Source organism: Budorcas taxicolor, chromosome 5 (assembly GCF_023091745.1).
Source record: "Budorcas taxicolor isolate Tak-1 chromosome 5, Takin1.1, whole genome shotgun sequence".
Lineage (NCBI taxonomy): Eukaryota > Metazoa > Chordata > Mammalia > Artiodactyla > Bovidae > Budorcas > Budorcas taxicolor.
In genome coordinates this window covers 32,048,517-32,072,381 of record NC_068914.1, presented here as the reverse complement: position 1 = coordinate 32,072,381, position 23,865 = coordinate 32,048,517, and the positions used below count along the sequence as shown (strand labels likewise).

At 57.6% G+C, this 23,865-nt stretch overlaps 1 protein-coding gene across 2 annotated transcripts in view; it reads left to right on the top strand.

Moving 5' to 3' along the window:
* RET (ret proto-oncogene) overlaps nucleotides 1-23,865 on the top strand; it is a 52,933-nt gene that overhangs the window by 15,813 nt on the left and 13,255 nt on the right. For both annotated transcript variants that reach the window (XM_052641348.1, XM_052641350.1), the window contains exons 2-11: nucleotides 6,839-7,102; nucleotides 8,879-9,166; nucleotides 11,499-11,740; nucleotides 13,025-13,220; nucleotides 14,506-14,705; nucleotides 16,844-17,102; nucleotides 17,814-17,939; nucleotides 19,444-19,554; nucleotides 20,356-20,478; nucleotides 21,440-21,696. In XM_052641348.1, coding sequence (XP_052497308.1) covers nucleotides 6,839-7,102; nucleotides 8,879-9,166; nucleotides 11,499-11,740; nucleotides 13,025-13,220; nucleotides 14,506-14,705; nucleotides 16,844-17,102; nucleotides 17,814-17,939; nucleotides 19,444-19,554; nucleotides 20,356-20,478; nucleotides 21,440-21,696 — 2,066 coding nt within the window. The remainder of the gene's footprint in view (nucleotides 1-6,838; nucleotides 7,103-8,878; nucleotides 9,167-11,498; nucleotides 11,741-13,024; nucleotides 13,221-14,505; nucleotides 14,706-16,843; nucleotides 17,103-17,813; nucleotides 17,940-19,443; nucleotides 19,555-20,355; nucleotides 20,479-21,439; nucleotides 21,697-23,865) is intronic.

Sequence of the window (23,865 nt, the reverse complement as noted above, 5' to 3'; positions counted from 1 at the left end):
CTAAGTGGAAGACAGATGTGTGTATCAGTCTGGGTCCAGTCCAGAGACACCCACACAGCGACTGGACCAGAGGGGGTTAACATAAGAGTTGATGGGCAGTGATGAGTGTAAGAGAGCTCTGTGGGCCTCCCCGAGGCGGAGGGCGGGAGCTCGGGGAAGGGGCTCCCTCCCCAGAGTGGGGTCACAGCTCACTGCATGTTGAGAAGTCGGCTGGGTTGCAGGGGCCAGGACTGGTCTGCAGCCTCGCGGCCAGCGGGAGGTGACCCTCCAGTACACGGGGGAGCTGCGGCTGGTGCGCAGAGGCTGGCAATGGGTGCATCTGGGGGCTATGGGAGGTGATCGCGGGGCAAGGGCGTGGGCTACGCTAGCGCCAAGGGGCTGTGTGCATTTGGCATGGACTGAGGAGGAGCATGCAGGATGTCCCCACACCCTGTGCTGCAGAAGTGAGGGATGACAACCAGAAACCCTCGTCCACCTGCATGGTCCTCCGCCGCACAGGAGGGGGCTCACAGCATCTGTGTAGGTCTGAGAATGTGTGCGAGTGTGATGGGTGTGCGTAGGAGTGCACGTGAGCGTTCACATGGCACTGAGCTTGTGGACGGTTGAATGAGTGAAAGTGAAGTAGAGACTTGGGCCTGCTTCTCTCTGCATACAAATGTGAGTAAATGACACATCCAGCCAGGTGTGGGACATTGAAGACTGCCTTTCCAGAATCCCAAAAGGCTGGTGACTGCGTGCGCTGAATGAGACCATCCATGCCTGCTGGCTTTACTTGTAAAGATGCTGGAGGAGGCCCTGCCTGGAGCAGGACAGCCCGTGGTCCCCACTGAGCATTAGCTGCACATCTTCTCCGGCAGGGGTGGGGCAGGGTGGGAGCAGATGGGATCTTGGGCCCATGTGCTTGTCTTTCTTTCCTGCTGCATACTTGTGCATACATACTCACTCACATACGCACACAGGCCATGAAGGGGGCCTGGGGTCTCTGCGAATGCAAGCGGCAACCTGGGCCTCTGGCAGGTATGTCATGAGCAGTGTGGGACCCCTCCCTGCTCCTGTGAGAGCAAAGCCCAGCTCCTCACTCCTTGGTGTGATGCCAGAGCAACTTAAGGGGCCAGAACCTCAGGTGGTGCTGGCCACCCCTGTCGAGGCAGAAACATGAGACCAGGTGTGGGGGGAGGACCCTGTCACTCAGCAGCATTCAGGGGTAGAAGGCGTGGGTGGGACAGGTTTTGCAAGTCCTGCTGTGTCAACCTGCCTCACGTTCCAGGGGAGACTATCATCAGAGGTTGGTCAAGAAGCCCTTCCTGGCAAAACAGTGCCAGCAGGGAGGGGTGGTCAGCTGGTGGGGCCTGGGGCTTCCTGGAGGGGCTGGTGTCTGCTCTGGCCCTGAGTCTCATCGCCACTTTGTTAGTCATCGTACCAAACCCCAAGATGCCCAGCCTCCAGCTGTTTGCTCTTGGGAAGGCTTCTCACCTACCTCCCAGCCTCTGCGTTCTTACCTGTTTAATGGGGCAGTGAAGGGGTTTGCCCAGTGATTATAAATTGGAAGTGAAAACTTCATACCGCGTGTACCTGTGCAAAGGTGAGGCCTGTCTGCACCTGCCCCAGCTCCTTCTCTCCCCAGCCTGCCCTTCTCTTGTTCACAGTCAGAGAAAGCAAGGCCCAGAGGAGGCCAGAACTCTACAAAGGCTGCACAGCCCAGGAAACTGGACACCTCTGATGGCCCATTCCGGGCTCTTATCCTGCACCCCCTGGGGTTGCCCCATCATTTGTGGGGCCCAGCGTGGCATGCAGATTGTTCTAGAATTATGAGTTATTTTAGGACAACAACAGGAGAGCATTAAACCAAGCATGGGGACCTGTGGTCTTCCCAGGCTACACCCACCTGAGGCCAGCCCTGCCTGCACCCACACCCTCATTCCCTGACTTGGACCATGTGTTTTTCCATCTAAAAGTGTCTGTGACAAGGAAGAGCATTAAGGCGGCCATGCCCTGAGCAGGGACCACCTGGGAAGCATTTTTAAGTGCATTTAAGACCGTTTCTGTTCACAATCAACGCCCAACCCACAAATCCCTTTTGGCAGCAACAAACCAGGCCCCACATGGATCCCGTAGGACCTGGCTCAAGAGATGAGAGCAGGCAGTGCTGTCATCCTGCACGTGAGATCTGTATGCTGGGGACTGGACCAGCTCAGAGGTGGGGGCTCCCTGGAGCTCAGGCACCTCCCAGCCCCCCGACCATTGAAAGTACATGTGCTCAAGGGGGCCCAAAGGGAGGAGCCCCATTCTGGGTCTGCTCCTCGCTACCTGGCAGGTGGAGTGAGCATCTCACCCCGCTTAGAAGACCCATCTGCAAGGCCCCCCAACGGGTGGCTCCCAGGGCCGCCGGTTCTTGCATAGCTGACCAAGGCCACAGGGGTTATATCCTGAGAGAATAAGGAGGCAGAAGTCGTGATACTCTGCTGATGTGAGTGCAGGCTTCCCACAGCATCCTTGCTCCGGGGAGCAGAATGCAGACCTCACTTCTCCACGGAGGGCTCTGGCACACCAAGGAGAGCTGGTGGCCAGGCAGGCTGGGAGACACAGGCTGCCCTCGGCTGCGGGCCATCTGGGGGACCCACCCACACCCACCCTGGGCTTCCCCGCTCCCCACCAGCTGAGTCTGCTGCAGCTCTGTTGGGGCCTTGCAGGCAGCATCTCAGATCGCTAGTGGTTGGTGCTCACCTTTCTGCCAGGATGAGGAAGAGGCTGCGAGCCCGGCCCCAGCAGAGCCCCCTTCCCACCCAGCATGGTGTCACGAGCCTGGACTGCCACCAGGCCACCACCCTGTCAAGCCACTGGGAAATCTCTCATTCTCTTTGTGGCCAGAAAGTCAAGCTTCCCGAGAGATGGTGTGCCCTCAGGGATTGCTTTCTACTGCAGGCCAGCGTCCCTGACTCGCGGTCACCACTCAGGGCTTGGGGTGGGGGTGGAGGGTGAGCACAGTAACCGTGGGTTCCGGACTGTGTGACATGGGGTTGAGCAGGCCGGTGAGGTCTGTGCCGCTGGAAAGACGGCCATCCGAATCCCAATCCCCTGGCTGGCTATGCGTGTGCCCTCGAGCATACAAACAACTTTCTTCCTGTCCTGCCCTAGTGGCTGCTTGCAAAGCAGTGATCCCATCAGCAGCTCTGTCTGAGGGTGCAAAGAAAACGGAGGGTCACCGTGTGCACGGGGCCTGGCCTTGCGCTGTGTGGGTCCACCTGGCCAGGCTCACCCCACTCTGTACCTTTGAGAGGCGAGGTCAGCGGATGCGGTGGGCCAGGTCCTCTGGAGAAGGTGGCAGTGGAGGGAAAAGCAAGCCACTCCTCTTCCTGTCCATGGGGCCATGAGCATCGTCTTCCCAGCCCCTTCCCCAGCCCCCCACAGCCCACCCCAGAGCTCCCCCAAGACCCTCTGACTTGCAACCTTCATGGAGTGTTGGAGGGAAAGGAAGCCAGGCTGCTGCTTATGAATCAGGCACTTGTCTTGGGGCAGCAGGCCTGGGTCTGGTGTTGACCCCCACTTTGCCTTCCCAGACCTGGCCTTACTGGGGCGGGACAGGGGGCCGCTCTGGGCTGGGAGCCCTTCTGATTTCTGTGAGGAGGGCAGGCCCAGGGTTATTACTCTACCAGGCAGCGCAGTGGGGCTCCAGTGCACTACAGGTGGGCAGTGGCAGCCAAGCCCCACCAGGGAGCCCCTCTGCGGCTGCCCCTTCCCTCCCGTTGGCTGAGGAAACACCACAGGGGCACTCCTGCCTTTGTCACAAGAGCAGTGATGAGCAGTGCCTTAGGGTCCTCTTGGGACCCCAAACTATGTCCTTCTCAGGAAGCGCGAGCCAGTGCAGTGAATCCTAGCTGTGCAGGAGGATCTGTCAGCTGCAGCCCGTCACTCTGCCCAGCTTGCAAAAGGCCTGCTCTGAGCTGATGCCATTGGCTGCCCTTTCACAGAAGCCTGGACAAGGCCAGTCTTGAGGCCATTTAGGGCTGACACAGTTCTCTGAGCTGCCAGCCGTCCCTGCTAGGGTTGGCTACTAAATCCCAAAGAAAGGAGCACCCTGAGTGCATCCGAGAGGCAGCCCATGTCCTCGTGGCCAGTCGGGAGGCTGTGGGACAGGAGGGTGGCATCCAGCCACGTGTGGGCGGCTCCTGTCGTGGTCTCTACCAGTGAGACCATTGGCAGGGGAAGTCAGGTCTCAGCGCTCCCTCCCCAGAGTTCCTCAGGGTGACTTCTTCCTGGGGCTCCTGGAACTGCCACCCCCTTGGATGGCAGGCAGCATGATGCTCTGGGTGGATCCCCTCCTCCAAGAGGCGGTGGGGCAGGAAGGCCACAGTGCAGAGCCCGACTTGAGCACAGGGCCAGCTCCTTGGAGTTCAGCTGCCCTTCCCAGTACCTCACCTGCAGAGGCCCAGTGATTCTGGGTCCCACTCCAGGGACAGCACTCCTAGGGAGCAGTTTTCCAAAGGTCTGATAGGTCAGCGCTGTGCCTGCAGCCCCCTCCTTCCATCTCTGTCTTTAGTGCCAGGTATGCAGGGCCACGCCTTTGGCTACTGGCCGGACATCTCTCTCCTCCATCGTCTCCCCCTTACTCCTTACCCTCCTTTGTCTTTTCCCTCCTTCCCTCTCTCTCCCTCTGTTTCTCTTCCTGTTCCCTCCCTTTCCTGCTGGCTCCGTGGCCCAGGCCTGTCTGCCAGAGCAGCACCCACTCTGGGTGGGTGGGACGCAATCAATGCACAGTTCCCTCCAAGTTGGCGTTCCCAGCCGGGCTGCCTTTGAAGTCATCCTTGGGAGACCTGGCACAGTGCTGTCAACCTTCCAGCTTTCCTACTGTTTCGATCCCAAAGGTCTTAACCTGTTCTCCTCACCTGACTCCACTTGGCACTTGTTTCCCACACACAAGTGTGTCTTCAAGGACCCAGGCAGCCCCAGGGTGTCTTCCACTGTGCGGAGCGGACCAACCACTCACCCTGGTGGCTGCAGGAGAAGCGGAATGTAGGTGGAAACAAATTGAAAAGAGAACTCGTACTTACACACAAGTACAGTGTTTCTCATGTTTGTTTTGTGCGGTAGTATTTTTTGTGCTTTGTAGAGATATTGGCAGGTTCTCAATGGTTTTTTTAAGCATCGCCTGCCCATTTACCCATCTTTTCAAAACTTCTTACTATTTAAAAATAACTTTTCATGATGCAAAATGTTGAACATACACCAAGTCAAGAGAGTAATAGGCTGAGCGCTCCATGGGTTCACCCAGCGTGGCCATGGTCAGCATCCCTCTTCCCCTTGGCATTTTACAGCTCTACTCACAGCCCCTTGGTGATGGATTTAGGCCACATTTACACAGGTTGAAACGCAGAAATCTTGGCTGTATGTTGTTGACAAATGGATGTGCCTGTGTGACCCCATCAGGATATGAAACCTATATGTTTCCCAAAATGTGCCCCCTGCTTTTCTAGTCTGTTGCCTCCCCCACCCCCAACTGGTTCAATTCAGTTCAGTTCAGTTCAGTCGCTCTTTGTGACCCCATGAATTGCAGCACGCCAGGTCTCCCTGTCCATCACCAACTCCCGGAGTTCACTCAAACTCATGTCCATCAAGTCGGTGATGCCATCCAGCCATCTCATCCTCTGTCGTCCCCTTCTCCTCCTGCCCCCAATCCCTCCCAGTATCAGTCTTTTCCAATGAGTCAACTCTTTGCATGAGGTGGCCAAAGTATTGCAGTTTCAGCTTTAGCATCAGTCCTTCCTGTGAACACCCAGGAGTGATTTTCTGTCGCCTAAAATCAGGCTGGAACGGCGCCATGTGATTCTTTTGTGCTGCTCCTTCCACTTGGCAGGATGTATATGAGATGTGTCCAGGCTGTCGTGTGTATCAATAGTTTGTGCCCCGTCCTGACTGCACAGGGTTCCGTGGTATGATGGACCGAGATTTGTTATCTAATCACCTGCTGGAGAACATCTGGGTTCTTTCCAGTTCTTGGCTCTGTGAATAACCCCAGCACTTGTGAACAAATCACTTGACGGACATATGTTTTCATTTTTCTCAGATAGATGGAGTGGAATTTTTCGGTACTATGGTAGAAGTGTGTGTGACTTCAGGTGAATATTTTGTTACTTATAGGGGCTTCCCAAGTGGCACAAGTGGTGAAGAACCCACCTGCCAATGCAGGAGGTGTAAGCGATGCGAGTTCGATCCCTGGGTCAGTAAGATCTCTTAGAGGAGGGTGTGGCAGCCCACGCCAGTATTCTTGTCTGGAGAATTCCAAGGGCAGAGGAACCTGGAGGGCTATAGTGCATAGGGTTACAAAGAGTCAGACACAACTGAAGCAACTTAGCGTGCACACACGTTGTTACTTATAAAGTGCCCTAGTTCATCTTTGGGGACCCCTGCCTGCTCTGCTTGTCTGGCAGCGTCTTGTACACTTGAAAACTCTGGCTCCAGGTGATTTGTGCAGAAGCCTGGGTGAAAGCCGAGTGGTTTACCTGCTTATGTATCTTGGGTAATTGAGGATGATTTTGTAACTGTTCATGCTTCCTCACTTCCTCCTTTTTCTGTTTTAAAGCAGTGTATTTGCAGCTAGTGTTTAGCTCTACTGATAACTGTGTGTTGATGTTCTTAGGACTACAGACGAGAAAGACCTACTTAGATCAGAATTTTAAATTAGTAAGGTTTTCTCTTTTGGCCCACAAGGAAGCTATTACTAAAATGTGAAGTCAAGCCGCTGGGAAAGCTGATCTGCCTGGGAGGGCTGCTGGGCTTTGCCGGCTCGATCACCGTGGTCATCCCTCCCTCCCTCCCTCACGTGTTTCCCTGCCTCCCACAGCCCCGCTGGGACTCTACTTCTCCAGGGACGCTTACTGGGAGAAGCTGTACGTGGACCAGCCAGCCGGCACGCCCCTGCTCTATGTCCACGCCCTGCGGGATGTGCCGGAGGAGGTGCCCAGCTTCCGCCTGGGCCAGCACCTCTATGGCGCCTACCGCACGCGGCTGCACGAGAACGACTGGGTCCGCATCCAGGAGGACACGGGGCTTCTCTACCTTAACCAGAGCCTGGACCACAGCTCCTGGGAGAAGCTCAACATCCGCAGTAAGGGGGGGCCCTGACCCCACCCCCACACGCCTCACTGCCCACGCCCCGCCCCGCCCTCTCCTTGTCCCTCCTTAGCGCCCATCACACAGCTCCTAGGGAGTGAGGTGGCGCTGGCCTGTCTTCTTTGTTCAGCCCGTGAGGGAGCCAGGATGAGCTTGAGGACCACTGAGGACTCTCAGGCCTTCTGAGGCTGTTGGGATTTTGGAGAACTTATGTGTAGGACTTGAGGGGCTCACTCCATGCTGGCTCCAAATGTCTTTTCCAGTTGGATTAACAGAGATGTGGGGTCGTGAGAGAAGAGTTAAGAAAGGCTAGAAAAGTCCCAAGATGTTGATTTAGCGGATGGTCTGGAACTTGGTGGAGAAGCAGCTGTTTGCACAGAGAACCCACCTTGCCGTCAGCAGCAGGCTGTCCTTGGCACCTGGTGAGGACTGGGGCCTGGTGCCAGGGAGGAAAGTGGACAGGAGGAAGGTCTGGCTGGCTGCTCAGAGCAGGGGTCCAGGCTGGAGTGAAGCCCACGTGCGGCCCTGGCACTGGGAGGAGGGTGTTTGTGGAGCAGAGTGCTGCCTTGTGGCACCAAATGGTGATCACAACCCCACCTCCTGCTCCGCAGACAGGGCCTCCCTGGACCCTCACGCCAGCCCTGAACTCCTGTGAGTGCTGAGAGCCAGGCACTGTGCTGTGAACAGTACTGCCAGAGTGGAATTTGCCGAGGGTCTGAGTTTCATAGGAGGCGTGTTCTGTCCTCATGCACCTGCCAGCTCTAGTCAGGAGAGAACTCATGGTAATTAGAACAGAGAAATTTTATATGGAGAATTATTAACCACAGCAGGGAACTGGAGCAACAGAGGACAGGCTAGGGAGAAGCGAGGACTGATGAATATGGGAGGAGCAGATGTGAGGCGGGGAGACTTCCCTAGGGCTGAGATAGAAGGCCCAGGAAGAGCCCCTGCCCCAGCTGAGATCCAGACAGGTTGGAGGGGTTTGCTATAGTGCCTCCATGATGGAACTTGTCAGAAATCCCCTCTCAAGGTGCTGGGGAAGTCTGTGTCTCTGCAGGGGTGGCATGGTATTCCCTGGGGGTCCAGTGGTTAGGACTCTGCACGTTCCTTGTTGACGTCCTGGGTTCAGTCCCTGGTCAGGGAACTAAGATCCCACAAGCAGCAGCACAGGCAAAAATAGAATAGAATAAGTGTTTTATTTCTATTTATTTTTAATTGAGGGATAATTACTTTACAATATTGTGTTGGCTTCTGCCATACATCACAATGAATCAGCCACAGGTATACATACGTCCCCTCCCTCCTGAACCTCTCTCCCGCCTGCCACCCAATCCCACCCCTGTAGTGTTTTTAAAAGTGAGAAAAGAAAGAAAGTGCCTGGGGCAGTGGGTGAGGGAGGGAAGGGAGGTCGCCTGAGGTGCCAAGAGCCCGCCTTGGGGAAGCATTCCATCTTAGGCCCAGGGCTCAGGGCACCTCTCTGAGGAAGGGTATTTGAACTGAAACTTGGAATAACCAGAGAGGTGGGCCTGTGAGGCACCCCCAGGACAAGGGAGCAGAGCCACAGGCCCCTGAGGCTGCCAGATCCCAAGTCCAGGGCCGTAGGGGGGCAAGCAGGAGGTGGGGGCCAGGGTGGGATGCCCAGCAGAGCCCTGTGGGCCTTGGTGAGAACTAGGCTTTGCACCAGCCCCGAGCTTCTGCCCTCTCCCCACTCAGGTCCCAGCTAGGCAGGTGTGGCTGACGCCCCGGTGGGGCCTGACTTGTCTCTCTGCAGACGGCGGCTTCCCACTGCTTACCGTCTATCTCCGGGTCTTCCTGTCACCCGCGTCCCTTCGCGAGGCCGAGTGCCAGTGGCCGGGCTGTGCCCGAGTGTACTTCTCCGTTATCAATGCCTCCTTCCCGGCTTGTGGCGCCCTCAAACCCCGGGAGCTCTGCTTCCCCGAGTCAGGCCTGTCCTTCCGCATCCGGGAGAACAGGCCCCCCGGCACCTTCCACCAGTTCCGCCTGCTGCCCGTGCAGTTCCTCTGCCCCAACATCAGCGTGGCCTACAGGCTCCTGGGAGGTGAGTGCCAGCTGCATGGAGCCTTCCTCGATGCCTGCCGAGTGCCAGGCACAGTGCTGCGGTTCCTCTACATGAGCTGTCCACGTTGACTCTGCACCACCCCATCATCCATTCATTCAGAGGTCCACGTGTATCTCATGTATGCAGGCCACAGGCCAGGCATGGTTCTCAGGACCAAGGATGAAACAGTGAACAATTCAGGCCCAAATCCCACCTGTCTGGACCTTCCCCGCCCGTGGCAGGTGGAGACCACACAGGCGCTAAGGACGTTCGGTGGCCTCTGAAGGGACTAGGTGGGAGGTAAAGCTGAGAGGGCATAGAGTGGTGGAGACCACTGTCCCAAGCCAGGTGGCTGGAGCAAGGTAAAGGAGGGTGCCCAGCAAGCAGGGCGAGCTCCTTCGAAAGTGCCAAGGGGGAAGTGTAGCTGGAGGGGAGGGCAGAGGCTGCTGAGGGCAGAAAAATTCAAGGGAGGGGGCAGGACTTCCTGGTGAGGGGACTAGGGAGCCATAGAAGGTATTTGCAAGGGTTGCGGGGGAGGGTGTCATTGACAGGATATAACTTCCCTTTAAAAGGTTAGTCTGGCTGATGTGTGAGAAATGATTTGGGGTGAGTGGTTTGGAGGAAGCAGGATGAGTGGTTTGAGAGGATGAGGACTGGGGTTGAGGGTGGAAGCCTTTAGGCCACAAGAAGCAGGCAGGTTCTGGGCATGTTTTTGCAGGAAGATCCAGCAAGATTTCCTGGGGAGTTGAATGTGGGGTGTTGAGAGATTCACAAGGGGACAAAGCATGGTTCCAGGATTCCACCTGGGCCGCTGTAAGGACAGTGGACCTTGTCACAAGATGGTCCTAATATACGATGGCCCTGGGGAGGCTACATGGAGAATGGGGTAGGGGAAGGGCCCTGGATTCGAGTGGAGATGAGAGAAGGCAACTGAGCCGCCATGAGTGAGGTGCCCTTAGACAGTTTAAAGGGGACTTAAAGGGGACACTTACTACGCTGGTCAGCTAGGAAATGAAGCCTGGATTCCCACGAGGTTGGTGGCACCCACTACACATGGTCATAACGTTCGAGGAAACCTCAGTAGTGTGAGGAAAGCAGTCACTCACACTCCCAGCGTGCTTTCATTTATCCTGCGACAGGGATGGATGTCTTTGTACAAAATTGTCCCCAAAGCTTATGGTTTAGTGTGCAGCCTTTTTCACTTAAAAATAAAAGCTGTTTCTGTAACCTTAAGCAATAGAGGGAAACGTGTAATCCACGTGTAATACGTGGCTTTGATGTGATTTTTCCACCAAGTGGAGTTGACAGCCCTCCTGAGGTTGGCTATGGGGTGGTCACTGTTGACCTTCAAGCCTCCCGCTTTTCCCCCTTTCTGGGTCATTTCTGGAGGATCAATTCCAGGACAGGCTTGGGTTGAAGAGTATGTTGTTATTACTGGTCGTCCCCTCACCAGGTTGCAGTGAGTCATTGAACTCACAGCAGTGTCTGGTGACGAACACAGCATCTCATCTTCTGGGGCTTTCCTGGTGGCTCAGCTGATAGAGAATCCTCCTGCAGTGCAGGAGACCTGGGTTCGATCCCTGGGTTGGAAAGACCCTCCTCCCTGCCCCGGAGAAGGGAACGGCTACCCACTCCAGTATTCTGGCCTGGAGAATTCCATGGACTGTATAGTCCATGGCGTCTCAAAGAGTCAGACACAACTGAGCAACTTTCACTTCACTTCATCTTCTGGCGAGGAAACTGAAACGCAAAGAGACAGAGCCGTCAGCCTCAGGCCTCACAGCCTGCAGGTGTATAGGGCAGGGATCCAAACCAGGCAGTCAGAAACGTGTGTGTTAGCATGAAATCACACCAAACGTCCCCCATGTTGGTTTTCAAGTGGTGGAATTGTGGCTTTTTTCTCACATTCTCTAAAATGAGCATGTCTTGCTTCCATAGTTAAGAAAATTGCTAACATTTTTCGAAAACCAGCAAACACTAGGAGCTGGATCTCTGGGCCTGCAGCCTGACTGGTGCCAGCCCTCGCCACAGAGGAGGCAGGCAAGGTGTGTGAAGGGGTGTGCCCCTCCTAGGTGATCAGGCTGAGGACCTGAGGCAGGCCTCCTGGTCCCGGCTCTTCCCTATCAGCACCGGTGCAGACTGCAGGCACAGTGACGCTCAGAGCATAGTCTTCACTGCAAACTGTGCTTGGTGTGGAGCTGAAGAAGGGCCGCGGCCCAGGCCCAGCATGCACCCCAGCTCTGTCTCCTCTCCTGTGGGCCCCTGAGGAAGGCAGCTCACCCTCCCCGCAGCTCGGGGTCATCCCGGGGTTGCTGGTCTGCTTGGTGCTCAGGTGAGAGTCTGCCTTTCCGCTGCGATCCGGACAGCCTGGAGGTGAGCACGCGCTGGGCCCTGGACCGCGAGCAGCGGGAGAAGTATGAGCTGGTGGCCGCGTGCACGGTTCGCGTGGGCGCCCGCGAGGAGGAGGTGATGGCGCCCTTCCCCGTGACCGTGTACGACGAGGACGACTCTGCTCCCACCTTCCTCGGGGGCGTCGACAGCGCCAGCGCCGTGGTGGAGTTCAAGCGGAAGGAGGTGCCTATGCGTTTGTCTGGTGCTCGTCTAGTGTCTGTCGCCTCTCTGTTGGGCATCTGGGTCCCTCCATGCGTCATCTGTTCTTGGTGTGTTCAGCTGTCCACCTAGCCATCCAGTTATGTGGCTGACCACTCTAGCTATTCGTCTTTCATTGTCCATCAGCCTGTCTGTGGGGGTTTTCTTGGTTTCCAGGACGGCTGAGGAGGAGAGAGGACCAGCCCCACTGGCACCGAGCTGACCCCTGCCCTGGGAGGCGGGCGAGGGGAGGTGCTGGCGTGCCGGTGGGGTTGGGGGTAGGGGTGCCCAGCCTCCGACTCAACCGGCAGGGCTCACATCAGAGGGGCGCAACTGTGCTGCTGCACAGGCGGGGCGCGCTGCCCCAAGGAGACGAGAGGACATCTGCCAGGAGGGCGTTGCCTTCTTCGGGCTGTCAGCCCCTCAAGGGAGGGCCAGTGAGTTCAGGGAAGGTACCCCGGAGTGGAGGAAGACGGGCCCTTGGATCTGACAGGGATGTCCCTGCGCAGCCCCGCGCGCATCGGGGCCCCGCCTTCCTCTGGCCCGCGCAGGCGGAGCGTGACTGCCACCTGCTGGGCCCTGGGCTATCCTGCAGCCGACAGGCTGGCGGGAGCAAGGGGAGGGTCGGGGTCGGATATCCGGTGGTTGCCTGCTTCTGGGGGCGCCCCGGAGCAAGTTTGGTGGATGGATGGGCAGGAGGAAAGCACATGGCGTAGGGAAGTGTCTCATGAGCCTGGGAGGGCAACTCCACGGTGACACTGTGGAGCCTGGTCAGTAGTGAGAGCAGAGATGACCTGTGACTTTACTCAGAATCCCCCTCATGACCCCATCCAGCCTGGGGTACAGAAGAAGCTTTAGGAGAGCATTCTGGTGGACGCTGTGCTTAGGTCCCAGCTCTGTCGTCTGTCACTCCATGATGCTGAGCTAACTCCTCCACTGTGCGGGGCCCAGCTTCCTCGAAGGAGAGCCGGGCTGCCCGCTCTGCACTGTGGGGACCTGAATGAGGTCTTCCACAGAGCACCGGGGCGTCTGCTCTAACCCATAATCACGGGAAGTCTGGAGATGCCGTCGCACCTGTTGCAGAGGTGAGGTGCAGTGGCCCAGGAACGGTGACAAGCATGCTGGCTGGGGGCCCCTTGCGGCTTAAACCCTGGTCAGTCTGACCCTGGAGCCAGCTCTGACCGCACACACCTGATCCACCTGTGGGGCACGTGCCCTGCTATGCGCTCTGGCTTTCGGGGCCCTGACTGGCCCCCGTATGCTTTGCAGGGCACAGTGGTAGCCACGTTACGTGTCTTCGATGCAGACGTGGTGCCAGCCTCCGGGGAGCTCCTGAGACGGTACACGAACACGCTGCTGTCTGGGGACGCCAAGGCCCTCCGGACCTTCCGAGTGGAGCACGCACCCAATGAGACCCTGGCCCAGGCCAACGGCAGCTTTGTGCGGGCAACCGTGCATGACTACAGTAAGAGGGGACCAGTGTGGCCTGACAGGGCCCCCTTGGGAACTGGCGGCCCGCTCTCCGTGGGCAGGGCAGCACCCTGCACACATCAACACCTATCCTGGCCCTCTCAACCCAGGTGGCCACCCCTTCCAACCTTCTTCCCAGCCTTTGTCTCTGCTGGGCTCACCTTGGCCACCTTGGTGGGTGTTTACAGGCTGTCCTTTCTCCCTGAACTGTCCCAAGGCCGAGGCTGACCCTGCCAGGACCCCACCACACTACCATGTGCTGACCACGCCAGGGCTCACTGTAACACCTGTCTCCCTCTGGCCCCTGGCACCAGCTGTGCCACCTCCTAGGTGCTCAAGTGCTCAGGGATCCTTGACACCCAACCAGCAACTCTCCGCTAACAGGAGCTGATGTCCAGTAGCAGCTCTGTGCCCTCAAATTGAAGGGTTCTGGGATGACTGTCCCGTCTGGCTTCTGAAACGTGCTCGCCCTCAGGGCTAAGCACCATGTGCCCCCAGGGCTCATCTGCAGGACACCAAACCTCCCCGCCTCCCTCACCTGCCCTCCTGCCTGTGTTTTGTAGGATCACCTTTCAAATATGCCCCTTGTGCTTGGATCCTTGTTTGGGGACCTGCTTCTGGGGAACCCAGGATCACTGGTGCCTTTACCCCTTTCCACCTTCTCCTTCCTCACCAAGCCTCTGATGACCTCTGTTCTGTGTGAGGGGAAATGTCATCCTTGCCCCTGCACACTCACTCCATACTCCATGTGCTCCGAGAGATCCTCGCCTCCTTTGTGCTCTACTAAATGCGGATCTTAGCCTTGGCACACGGTGACTGCTCAGGAGTGTGGAAGCTCCTGGGTGCTTGAGGCTGTGGAATCTGAGGGTCCACAGGAGGCTGGTGCTGTTGCAAGAAGTTCTCAGGGGGCAGGACAGTCTTCCTGGGACCTTGATGGTGGTGATGGTGGTGGTGGTGGGTCTTTACCTGTGTGTGCTTGCCCCCGACATGCATCTTTCTTATACATGTGCACACACACACACGCCTTGCTGAGGTTACCTCCTAGCTGAGGAGGGTCTTCTGGGTTCAGCTCAGCACAGTGACTCATGTTTAAAGTAGTTCAACCTTAGTGCCTCCTGCCAGGTCTGTTGTCTGCATACCGTGTGGGTAGAAGTACCTGCTGTCACACGTATGCCCGTGTGTCCAGGGAATGCTTTGCAGGGGAGATGTGCAGCAGCGTGGGGCAGTGGTCTCCACCCTGGGCAGGGCCCCTGCCCATCATCACATGCCTCCACCCACAGGGCTGGTTCTCAACCGGAGCCTCCCCATCTCGGAGAGCTGGGCTGTGCAGCTGGCCGTGCTGGTCAACGACTCAGACTTCCAGGGCCCGGGGGAGGGTGTCGTCCTCCTCCACTTCAACGTGTCCGTGCTGCCAGTCAGCCTGCGCCTGCCCAGCGCCTACTCCTTCTCGGTGAGCAGGCGGGCCCACCGCTTCGCCCAGGTGAGCCCCTGGCCTCTTGCCAACCTGGGGAGGGGAATGGAGGAGCAGCGACCCCCAGGATGGGGGGTCACATGGGGGACATGTGTGGGCACCCCCTCCCTGAGCACACAGAGTTGCTCCCTGGGGAGCAACAGGCACAGAGCCAGGGAGGCTAAGGCCGTGGGAGAATGGAGCAGTCGTGAGAGGGGCTGGTGGGCTTTGTGGGCCCCTCTTTGGCCTCTCCCTTCTCAGCATTTTTACATTTTTTGCTAATGAAAGAGCAGTGCCAGGTAAATCTGTGCCAACTTGGAAAGACGTTCCGGGTGAATGAAGTGGGAAAAGTACTTTGCAGAAGTATTGGTCTCAGATGGCTCCATATGTTCAAAACCAAGTCTTCATTGCCGGAAATTTCGAAGTGTGCAAACACAGGCATTAGTGGAGATCTCTGCAGGGAAAGACAGGAAGTGCTTCTACTTTCTACCTTCCTGCAAGTCTGTTTGCTAGAGCTTATTTTGCGTTTGTCACCAGAAAAGAGTGGTTAGTAGTAGGAAAAAAAAAGGAAAAGTAGTAAGAATTCACCAAAAGGATCTAAGGGATAGACAGGAGCGATCTCTTTTCCTCATATCAGCCAGTGTCTAACGTTTTGGTGCAGTGCTTTCTAGAATGTTTCTCTGAAGCACTTTTTAAAGTTTGCTTGCGGTTACGCCAAGCATATGACTTAACATACTGCATTCTCCTAATGGCATAGCTGTGGCCATGTCCCATTTAGGGTCATCTTCTAAATAGGACAGCAGCTTTGCCAGTTTCTGTGGTTGGTTCCTGTGCCCTCTCCACTCCTGGCAGCCACTCAGGACCTAGCACAAGAAGAGCCCCACCCTTGGACGCAGCCCGACTCCCCACTTGCCACCCCTGCCAGGCCTTTCCTGGAGGTAGAGGGCAAGGGGTGAGAGGTGATGAAGCAGAGGGGCCTGAGGGGTGTCCAGGCGGGCTGAGGCGGGCACAGGCATTGCCAGGGGTATGTCAGCAGAGCCAGGCAGTGGGGAGGGTGATGAGGGCTGAGTGGGAGTGGCGTCTGGGAGGGAGGGCCCTGCCAACCTCTGCGATGCCCCCCCAGCCCTGCCCACTAAGTCTTTCCCTGGGCCTGGACTCAGGAGGGTGCAGGGACCTGAGTCCCATCCCGGCCTTACACACACTGCAGTCTCTCACCAGCCCCCCCTTAGTATTATAAGTCCAGTATGATTATAATTGAAGGTGGTGACCTCAGGCAATCTTGAGGATCATGGGAGAAAGTGGAAGTGAACCCGCTGTGCACAAGGAAGTGCTCAGAGCCCAGGAGGTGGTTTTGTTGTGGTGTCAGGAGTGGGCTTGGTGGAGCCTGGCTCTGCCCTGGGCCGGAGCAAGGCTGAGCAAGGGCCTGACCTGTAGCTGCAGGCAAGGGCCGCTGTGCCTGCTGCCAGTCCCCCAGCCCTTGGCCTTGACTAGTCAGAGCTTCTGATCTCAAGCCCCAGCAGCCCTAACTCCAACTTGGGTGGTGAGGGAGGGAAAAGGAGAGTTCCAGGCCCCAGTGACCACTGCGGCCATGAGGCATGCCTAGAGAAGTATCCCTTCTCTCCCCGGGGTTCTGGCCCAAGTCTTAGGAGGCTCCAGGTCCCGGGTGGGACAGTAACCCTGCTGTGTGAACTGTGGCCCAGGTGCCGTGCTCTGGCTGACCAGGCAGGAGACCCAGACAGGACACTAAGGATGGACCCTAGTGGTCCCCAGAGCACGACGGGCCTGCGCAGAGGAGAGGGAGGTGTGTGGGAGGCATCCAGGCTGCCTTTGTGCCTGAATGAGGGAGCAAGTGAGGAGTGAGCCGGGCAAGCCAGCAAGCGCCTCCCTGGAGGGCCAGTCCCTAAACCGAAGCCCGGAACCCTGTGTTCTTTCCACCTCCGGCTCCCAGGAACTGGGATGAAGGGTGGTGTCATGGCCTGGGCAGGGCCAGGCCAGCCAGGCAGATGGGTCTACAGACTCCAGGGGCCTGGAGGATGGGGAGATTGGGGGCCGCAATCTCTGGGCTGAGTGGGAAACTGTCCTGGGACTCAAGCTGGCACGGAGTCCCTCCAGCCACTGTCCCAGGTGGTCCAGCCACCCAGCTAAGGGTTCCCTGATCCCATGCCTAGATCGGGAAAGTCTGCGTGGAAAACTGCCAGGAGTTGAGCGGCGTCCAAGTGCAATACAGGCTGCAGCCCTCCAGCGCCAACTGCAGCGCCCTGGGGATGGTCACCTCGGCTGAGGACACCTCGGGGACCCTGTTTGTGAATGACACGGAGGCCCTGCAGCGGCCCGAGTGTGCCCAGCTCCAGTACACGGTGGTGGCCGCCGAGAAACCAACCCGCCAGCAAGCCCAGGCCCCGCTGCTCGTTAGCGTGGAAGGGATGTGTGAGTGCCCGGGCTGCGGGAAGGGTCAGGGTGGACGGGGCGTGGCAGAGCCTTGGGCTGTTCCTGTAGAAGGGTGTGGTCCTGTACCCCGTCGCTGACTGGTGGGCTTCCTTGAGCCGCCTCCTCTGTAAGATGAGAAAACAGCACACACCTGCACTGGAAGGATGACGAGGCGGGGTGTGACACAGTTCAGTGCAGAGTGACAGCGTGTGGGTGGCCCCTGCTGCCCATCGCCCTGTCAGCAGGCCCTACCTGCGCACTTGTTTTAGGGCCGCCGGGTACTATAGGACTCAGGCTGTGAATTTCAGGTAAACAAAGAGCAGTTCTCATGGAGTACGTATGTCTCATGTAGCCTTTGCAGCGTGTTAGAAGACAAACTCTCCTACGTCTCTGTGGTATTAGGGCTTTGTTTACACAAAGCAGGTATTCACTGTTCTCTGAAGTTCAAGTTTAACTGGGTGTCCTGTGTGTCCCTGGCTGAGTCTGGCCACTTCCCATCCCCTCTCCATACTCAGCCCCCTAGCTGCCCCCACTGAGTGACTGTGATGCCACCCTGTCCCCCAGCAGCCCTTTCACCACCCCACGCCCGCAGAGCTTAGTGACTGCCTCCCCTCTGGGCTCAACTCGTGGGGACAGCTCAGCCAGTGCTGCCTGCACCCATGGGTGCCCGTGGCAGGCTGGCCCCCTGGGACTGCTTTCTGCCACCCCTAGACGTGCCTGAGGAGCCTGGCTGCCCCCTGTCCTGCGCGGTCAGCAAGAGGCGGCCCGAATGTGAGGAATGCGGCGGCCTGGGCTCTCTGACGGGCAGGTGCGAGTGGAGGCAGGGAGACGGCAAAGGTAGGCCCTGGGCGGAGCCGGGCGGTGGGGAGCGTGATGCGGGCTGAGTGGGAGTGGGGTCTGTGCGGGCGGGCCCTGCCAGCCTCTGCGCCACCTCCCACCCCTGCCCATCGAGTCTCCCCCTGTGCTTGGTCCCTGCCGTGGCCCCTGATGCCAGGAGACGGTGGTCACGGGCGCAGGGAGCAGGGAACTTTCCAACTGTCTATCACAGATGGGGTCACAGGCGCCTGAGGCTAACCTTGCTCTAGACTTGAGAAGGTTGGGACCAAAGTTGAGATGTGTGTGTTTTCTTTTTACGTTATTCTAAAATTCTGAATTTCTGGATTGGTGCCCAAACCAGATGGTAATTAACATGTATGTATCCATTTCTCTACCCGGAAACACACAAATACACATGCAAACGTGAATGTGAAAGTAAAAGCGTTAGTCCCTCACTCGGGTCTGACTGTTTGCGACTCCGTGGACTACAGTCCGCCAGGCTCCTCTGTCCATGGAATTTTCTGACAAGAATGCTGGAGTGGTAGCCAGTTCCTTCTCCAGGGATCGTCCCAAGCCAGAGATCGAACCCAGGTCTCCAGCATTGCAGGCAGACTCTTTACTATCTGAGCCACTGTATTCACCCAATGCCTTTTTTTTTGAACTTTTTATGTTATATTGGAGCATAGTTGATGACCAATGCTGTGTTAGTTTCCAGTGTACAGCACAGTGATTCACTTATACATATACATGTATTTATTCTTTTTCAAATTTTTTTCCATTGAGGTTTTTTTGGAATATTGAGCAGAGTTCCATGTGCCATACAGTAGGTTCTTGTTGGTTATTTTAAATATAGTGTGTGTACATGTGTATCCCAGACTCCCTGACTATCCCTTCTTCCCACTCTTCCCCCCATTCACCCAATGCTTTTAGACACATAGTTCACAGACCCTTTTCGAAGATCTCTTGGTAATATTTCTGTGCATCCAAGAAGTGGAGGAATTAAGGTAGGCTACACTGTTGACATGTCATTTATAGTTGGCTTTACTCCATGAAAACACAAACCTTAAAGTAATTCAAAATATCCAAAATGGTCTTCAGAGAGGCTCTATCCATGAAGTCCCAGCCCAGGGGACGTGGACCCAAATAGGAGGGACCTGGGCAGGCTTGGGTGTGGACAGTGGCTGGCTGCCAGCTGGGCGCTCCAGTCTGAGGGTCCCACCCACAGTGCGGCCTGGAGAGGGTCCCAGCCTCTTCTGGCCTCTCTGATGTGAGCCTGGCACAGCTCTGGGACTGCCTGGCTCCTCCGGCCCTCACCATCCTGGCTGCCCTGCACCTCAGGGATGCCCCGCTGGTGGGGCTCTGTGTGTGGTTCTTCTCTGCTCAGATCTCAGTTTGCTCTTCCTTGCAGGGGATGGGGTGGGGTACAGGGTTGACCTGGAAGGCCCTGGGGTGCGATCCTCCTGGCTCTGCAGTCCGACAGGGCAGCTGCTCCCTTGTGGTCATACCTGCCCGCTCTGTGTTGTAGGGATCACCAGGAACTTCTCCACCTGCTCCCCCAGCATCAGGACCTGCCCCGATGGCCACTGTGATGCCGTGGAGAGCAGAGACCCCAACATCTGCCCCCAGGACTGCCTCCGTAAGCAGCCTGATGAGCCTGCATGGTGAACCTGAGCAAGCAGGAGCCTGGATGGGAGGGGAGGCGGGCAGTAACCACTCTCACCTGGACTTCAGCCAGACCAGCCGAGTTCCTGGGTTTTGAGTGTCGAGCCCTTTCCTAACATTTTGTTTGAATAAAGGTGCTCCTCCCCCCAAACTAGAGCTTGCTGGCTTGACCCACACTCTCCAGTGTTGCCCTGGCCAACTCATGGGGCACTACTCCCTGTCCCCGTTTTGCGGACTCCCAGCTGCCCCTGCTACCCCTTTTCTGCTTCTGAAAAGTAACCAAGTGTGGACCTTGGCCAGGGCCCAGAGCAGCCTAGGGGTTCCTCCTCTTGCCCGATGCGGCCAGGGAGCTGGTTTGGGGGCCCATCATGCTGCGACTGGGGCTTCCTAGATGGTGCTGGTGGTAAGGAAACCCACCTGCCAACGCAGGAGATGCGCGGGTTTGATCCCTGGATTTGGAAGATCCCCTGAAGAAGGGCCTGGTGACCCACTCGGTATTTCTGCCTGGAGAATCTCATGGGCAGAGGAGCTTGGTGGGCTACAGTCCATAGTGTTGCAAAGAGTTGACATGACTGAAGTGACTTAGCACACACGCATGCATGCTGAGGCTCCTGCCCAGGTGACCCAGACTTCTGAGCTCACTGTGCTCCCTGGGCCTGAGAGTGCTGACATCAGGTGGGGAGGGGCCTCTCATGATCCTGTCTGGTGGTCCTGGCTGGCCAGGCCCCCCTGCAGGCTGAGAGTGGGCTGCTGAGTGGGTGGTGTCTGTCCTCAGGGGGCGGCAGCATCGTCGGTGGGCACGAGCCTGGGGAACGCCGGGGGATTAAAGCTGGCTTCGGTGTTTGCAACTGCTTCCCTGAGGAGAAGAAGTGCTTCTGCGAGCCGGAGGACAGCCAGGGTGCGTTGCGGTGCTGGGGTGGGGGGGGGCGGGGCACAGCTGGCTGGGATCCCGATGCCTCCCTGAGCCTCCAGGGAGCGAGGGAGACGATTGCAGGAAGAAGAGATACCTGGAACTTCTTCCCTGGAGTCTCGGGTCCCCCATGTGTGCCGACAAGGAGCTGGCTCAGGGCTACTAAGACCGCCTTGTGGCCCGAAGTTCCTTTTTTTTTTTTTTTTTTTTTTTTGCAAGGCCTGTGGGTTCTTAGTTCCCGAACCAAGGATTGAATCTTGGCCATGGCAGTGAAAGCTCCCTGTCCTAACCACTGGACCACCAAAGCATTCCCTGGCCTCAAGTTCTATAATAAAGATTGGACTGAAAAATTAGTTCTTCCACCAAAGAACTCAGCATCTCCTCAGACTGTCCCTGTGTAGAGCCTTTCCTGGGCCTGTGGCATTGGGCAGCTGGGTTCCCCCTCCCAGCACCCTCCAGGTGCTTCTTCTAGAACAGGGGGGCCCCACTGAACACATGGGGAGCTTTTCTGGCATTTGAGTGGTCATTGGGATGGCCCAGATCCTGGGCTACTTGTTTTTCCTCTCCACTATATATTGAACATAAAATAACAGAAGATATTAGGAGCGCAGGAGAAGAGCTTCTCCTCCCACCCTGAGGGCCCCTGGGCCTCTGGCTTCAGTGCAGCGTTCTAGGGTGGGGGTGGGGGTGGGGTGCAGGGGTGCACAACTTCTGGTGTGTGACCTCAGGCAGGCTGCTTATAAATGCTCATTCCTTCCAGAAAAGGGCAATAACAGTCTCCTGTAGCAAAAACATAACAGAACAGTACCTGCCACGGGTCCAGAGGGTTGGCAGGCAGCTCACAGTCGGTCACAGCAGCCACTTCTTGGCTGTCACAGGTGTGGCTCTGTGGGGTGTTGAGGGTCCCCTTCCTGGGGTGTCTTCTCTCACGGCCCCCGCCTACTTGCAGACTCCCTGTGTGATGAGCTCTGCCGCACAGTGATCACGGCGGCCGTGCTCTTCTCCTTCATCGTATCTGTGCTCCTGTCCACCTTCTGCATCCACCGCTACCACAAGAACGCCCACAAGCCGCCCATTGCCTCGGCCGAGATGACCTTCCGCCGACCCGCCCAAGCCTTCCCGGTCAGCTACTCCTCGTCTGGCGCCCGCCGGCCCTCTCTGGACTCCATGGAGAACCAGGTCTCGGTGGACACCTTCAAGATCCCGGTGAGGTTCTCCGTGTGGCAGCAGGGCCAGAGAGGCAGCCGTTCCAGGGAGCTTGTGGGTAGCCTCTGGTCTAGGGCAACTGGGGAAGGGATGGGGGGGACAAAGGGTGCAGGGCCCCTGGGGCTAGTGCACCCTTGCCCACTGGGAGGACCCTGTGAGCTTCCAGCCGTCCTCTACCTCCACTGAGCTGCCCTTCAGGGAGGGCAGAAGGCAGGGGTGGGGCAGAGAGCATGAAGCAGGGTGGAGAAGGATGGGCGCTGATTTAAATGAGCGAGATCTGGGCTGTTAGGTTCCAAGAAGAGGGCAGGCCGTGCTGTACCCGCCTGAGATCTCTCCTGCGGAGGCCCCAAGTGCTGGAGGACGAAGTTTGGGGGGAGGCCCTGAGGAGGAGTGTGAGTTTTATTATCAGAGGGTAGGACCCCCCTAGGGCTGGGGCCGATGTTCTGCCTTCATTTCCACAGGTTGCTCTGTTGGGGAGTCTGTTGGGTAGGAGCCCGTGATGAAACACTGCCCCCATCCAGGCGAGACAGACTGGCAGGTGGGGGGCTTGGCCATGGGTGGCAGCAGCCGATAGGGGAGTCTGTCCGTGGCTTGGAGAGTGGGGGTGCTGAGAGGCCTCTCAGGCATCTGTGGGGGAGCCCAGCCCCAGGACTCTGTGACTGGCCTGCCAAGGCGGGAAGAGTCAGCCGGAGCCTCCTCCTCTAGGACATGGTCTGGGCCTGCGGTCAGTGCGGGAGCCTCAGACACCACCTCCTGCCCGACCAGGCCGCTCCTCTGCCTGTCTGCCCTTCAGTGTGCTTGCTGAGGAGACTGAAATGCTACGGGGACTGGGGGCTGCTGAGTGCGGAGTGATTGGAACTGGCAAAGTCAGGAGGGAGGCCCCTGTGGCCACCACATCTGGGAATGGCCCTCGTGGCCCAGGGATGAGCCATTTGATTCCTTATATGCCCTGGCGGTGTGTGCTGAGATGCACAGTGAGAGCGGTTCTTCTCTGGGGGGGCCACGGTCCATTTTCGGCCTCCAGCCCAGAGTGCAGAGAAGCCAGAGCTGGGCATGAGGCCCAGGGGCCACACTGACCAGCTCTGAGGTCTTAGACACATTATTCGACCCTTTGGCCTTAGTTGTGTTTTACATAAAGTGGGGGGACACTTTGGGTTTTTAGCACTTTTAAAGAGAAACAAATCAGTGATATCCCCTCTTAGCCCAGTCTCTGTGTGCAGTCAGTCGTTATCCAGTGCAGTGTGGGCACCAGGGCGGTGGCAACTGTGTTGTCACCTTTGAGCCTGACTGTGGGTTCTTGGTGGAGGAGGAAATGGGAACCCACTCCAGTGCCTGGAGAATCTCATGGACAGAGGAGCCTTGTGGGCTGTAGCCCATGTGAGTCAGACACGACTGACTCTCTTGCAACTTAAAGAACAAGCAGAATGGGTTCTTGGGGAAACTGAGACACCAGGACGCCTGGGGAGCTGGCTGGAAGGCGCCCCTGACTGTGGTGCTGAGAGGAGGCTGCCTCTGCTCCCAGACGTAAGAACGCAGGGCTCTGGTCCCTGCAGGGCAGTAGGTCCCCAGTGGTGGTGTGTCTGTGGGTTAGGCAAGCCTGGCAGGCACATCATAAACAGCCCCTGGAGCCACACCCAGCCGCAGTGAGACTTGGGGACCTGGGCACCCAGTGTTGACGGGAGGGCAGGTTCCAGACAGGCTTCAGCATCCCCAGAGTTCAGGTCCTCGAGCCAGCCTCGGGGTCTGGGAAGGCCCCACCCCAGAGGGGTCTTCAGTGGGCATGGCGTGTTGGGAAGGCTGGTGTGTGCAAGTTCAAGGCAGTGGCTAGGCTGTGGGGGAGCAGATGCTTCCACATGTTGGCAGGGAAGGGTGGGCGGGGGTTCCTGAGGGGCACAGTGGTAACTTTCTAGAGGCTGCCACACCAGGAAGGTGTCCTTGACACCCCCACCTGTAGCTGGGAGTCCAGGGCTGGTAGGCAACTGGGGGCACAGGTGCTGCTTGAGTTCTCCTGGAAGTCCTGGAGCCTGGGCCGCTGCAGTGCCTGGTGTCCAAAGCAGAGGCGGCGCCATGAGGCTTGGGCCTGACTCCCAGGGAAGGGGCTGTGCTCCCCTGTGAGCACCTGTGGGTGCTGAGTAAACCGTGAGTCCCTCACTGGAGATACCAGGCCCT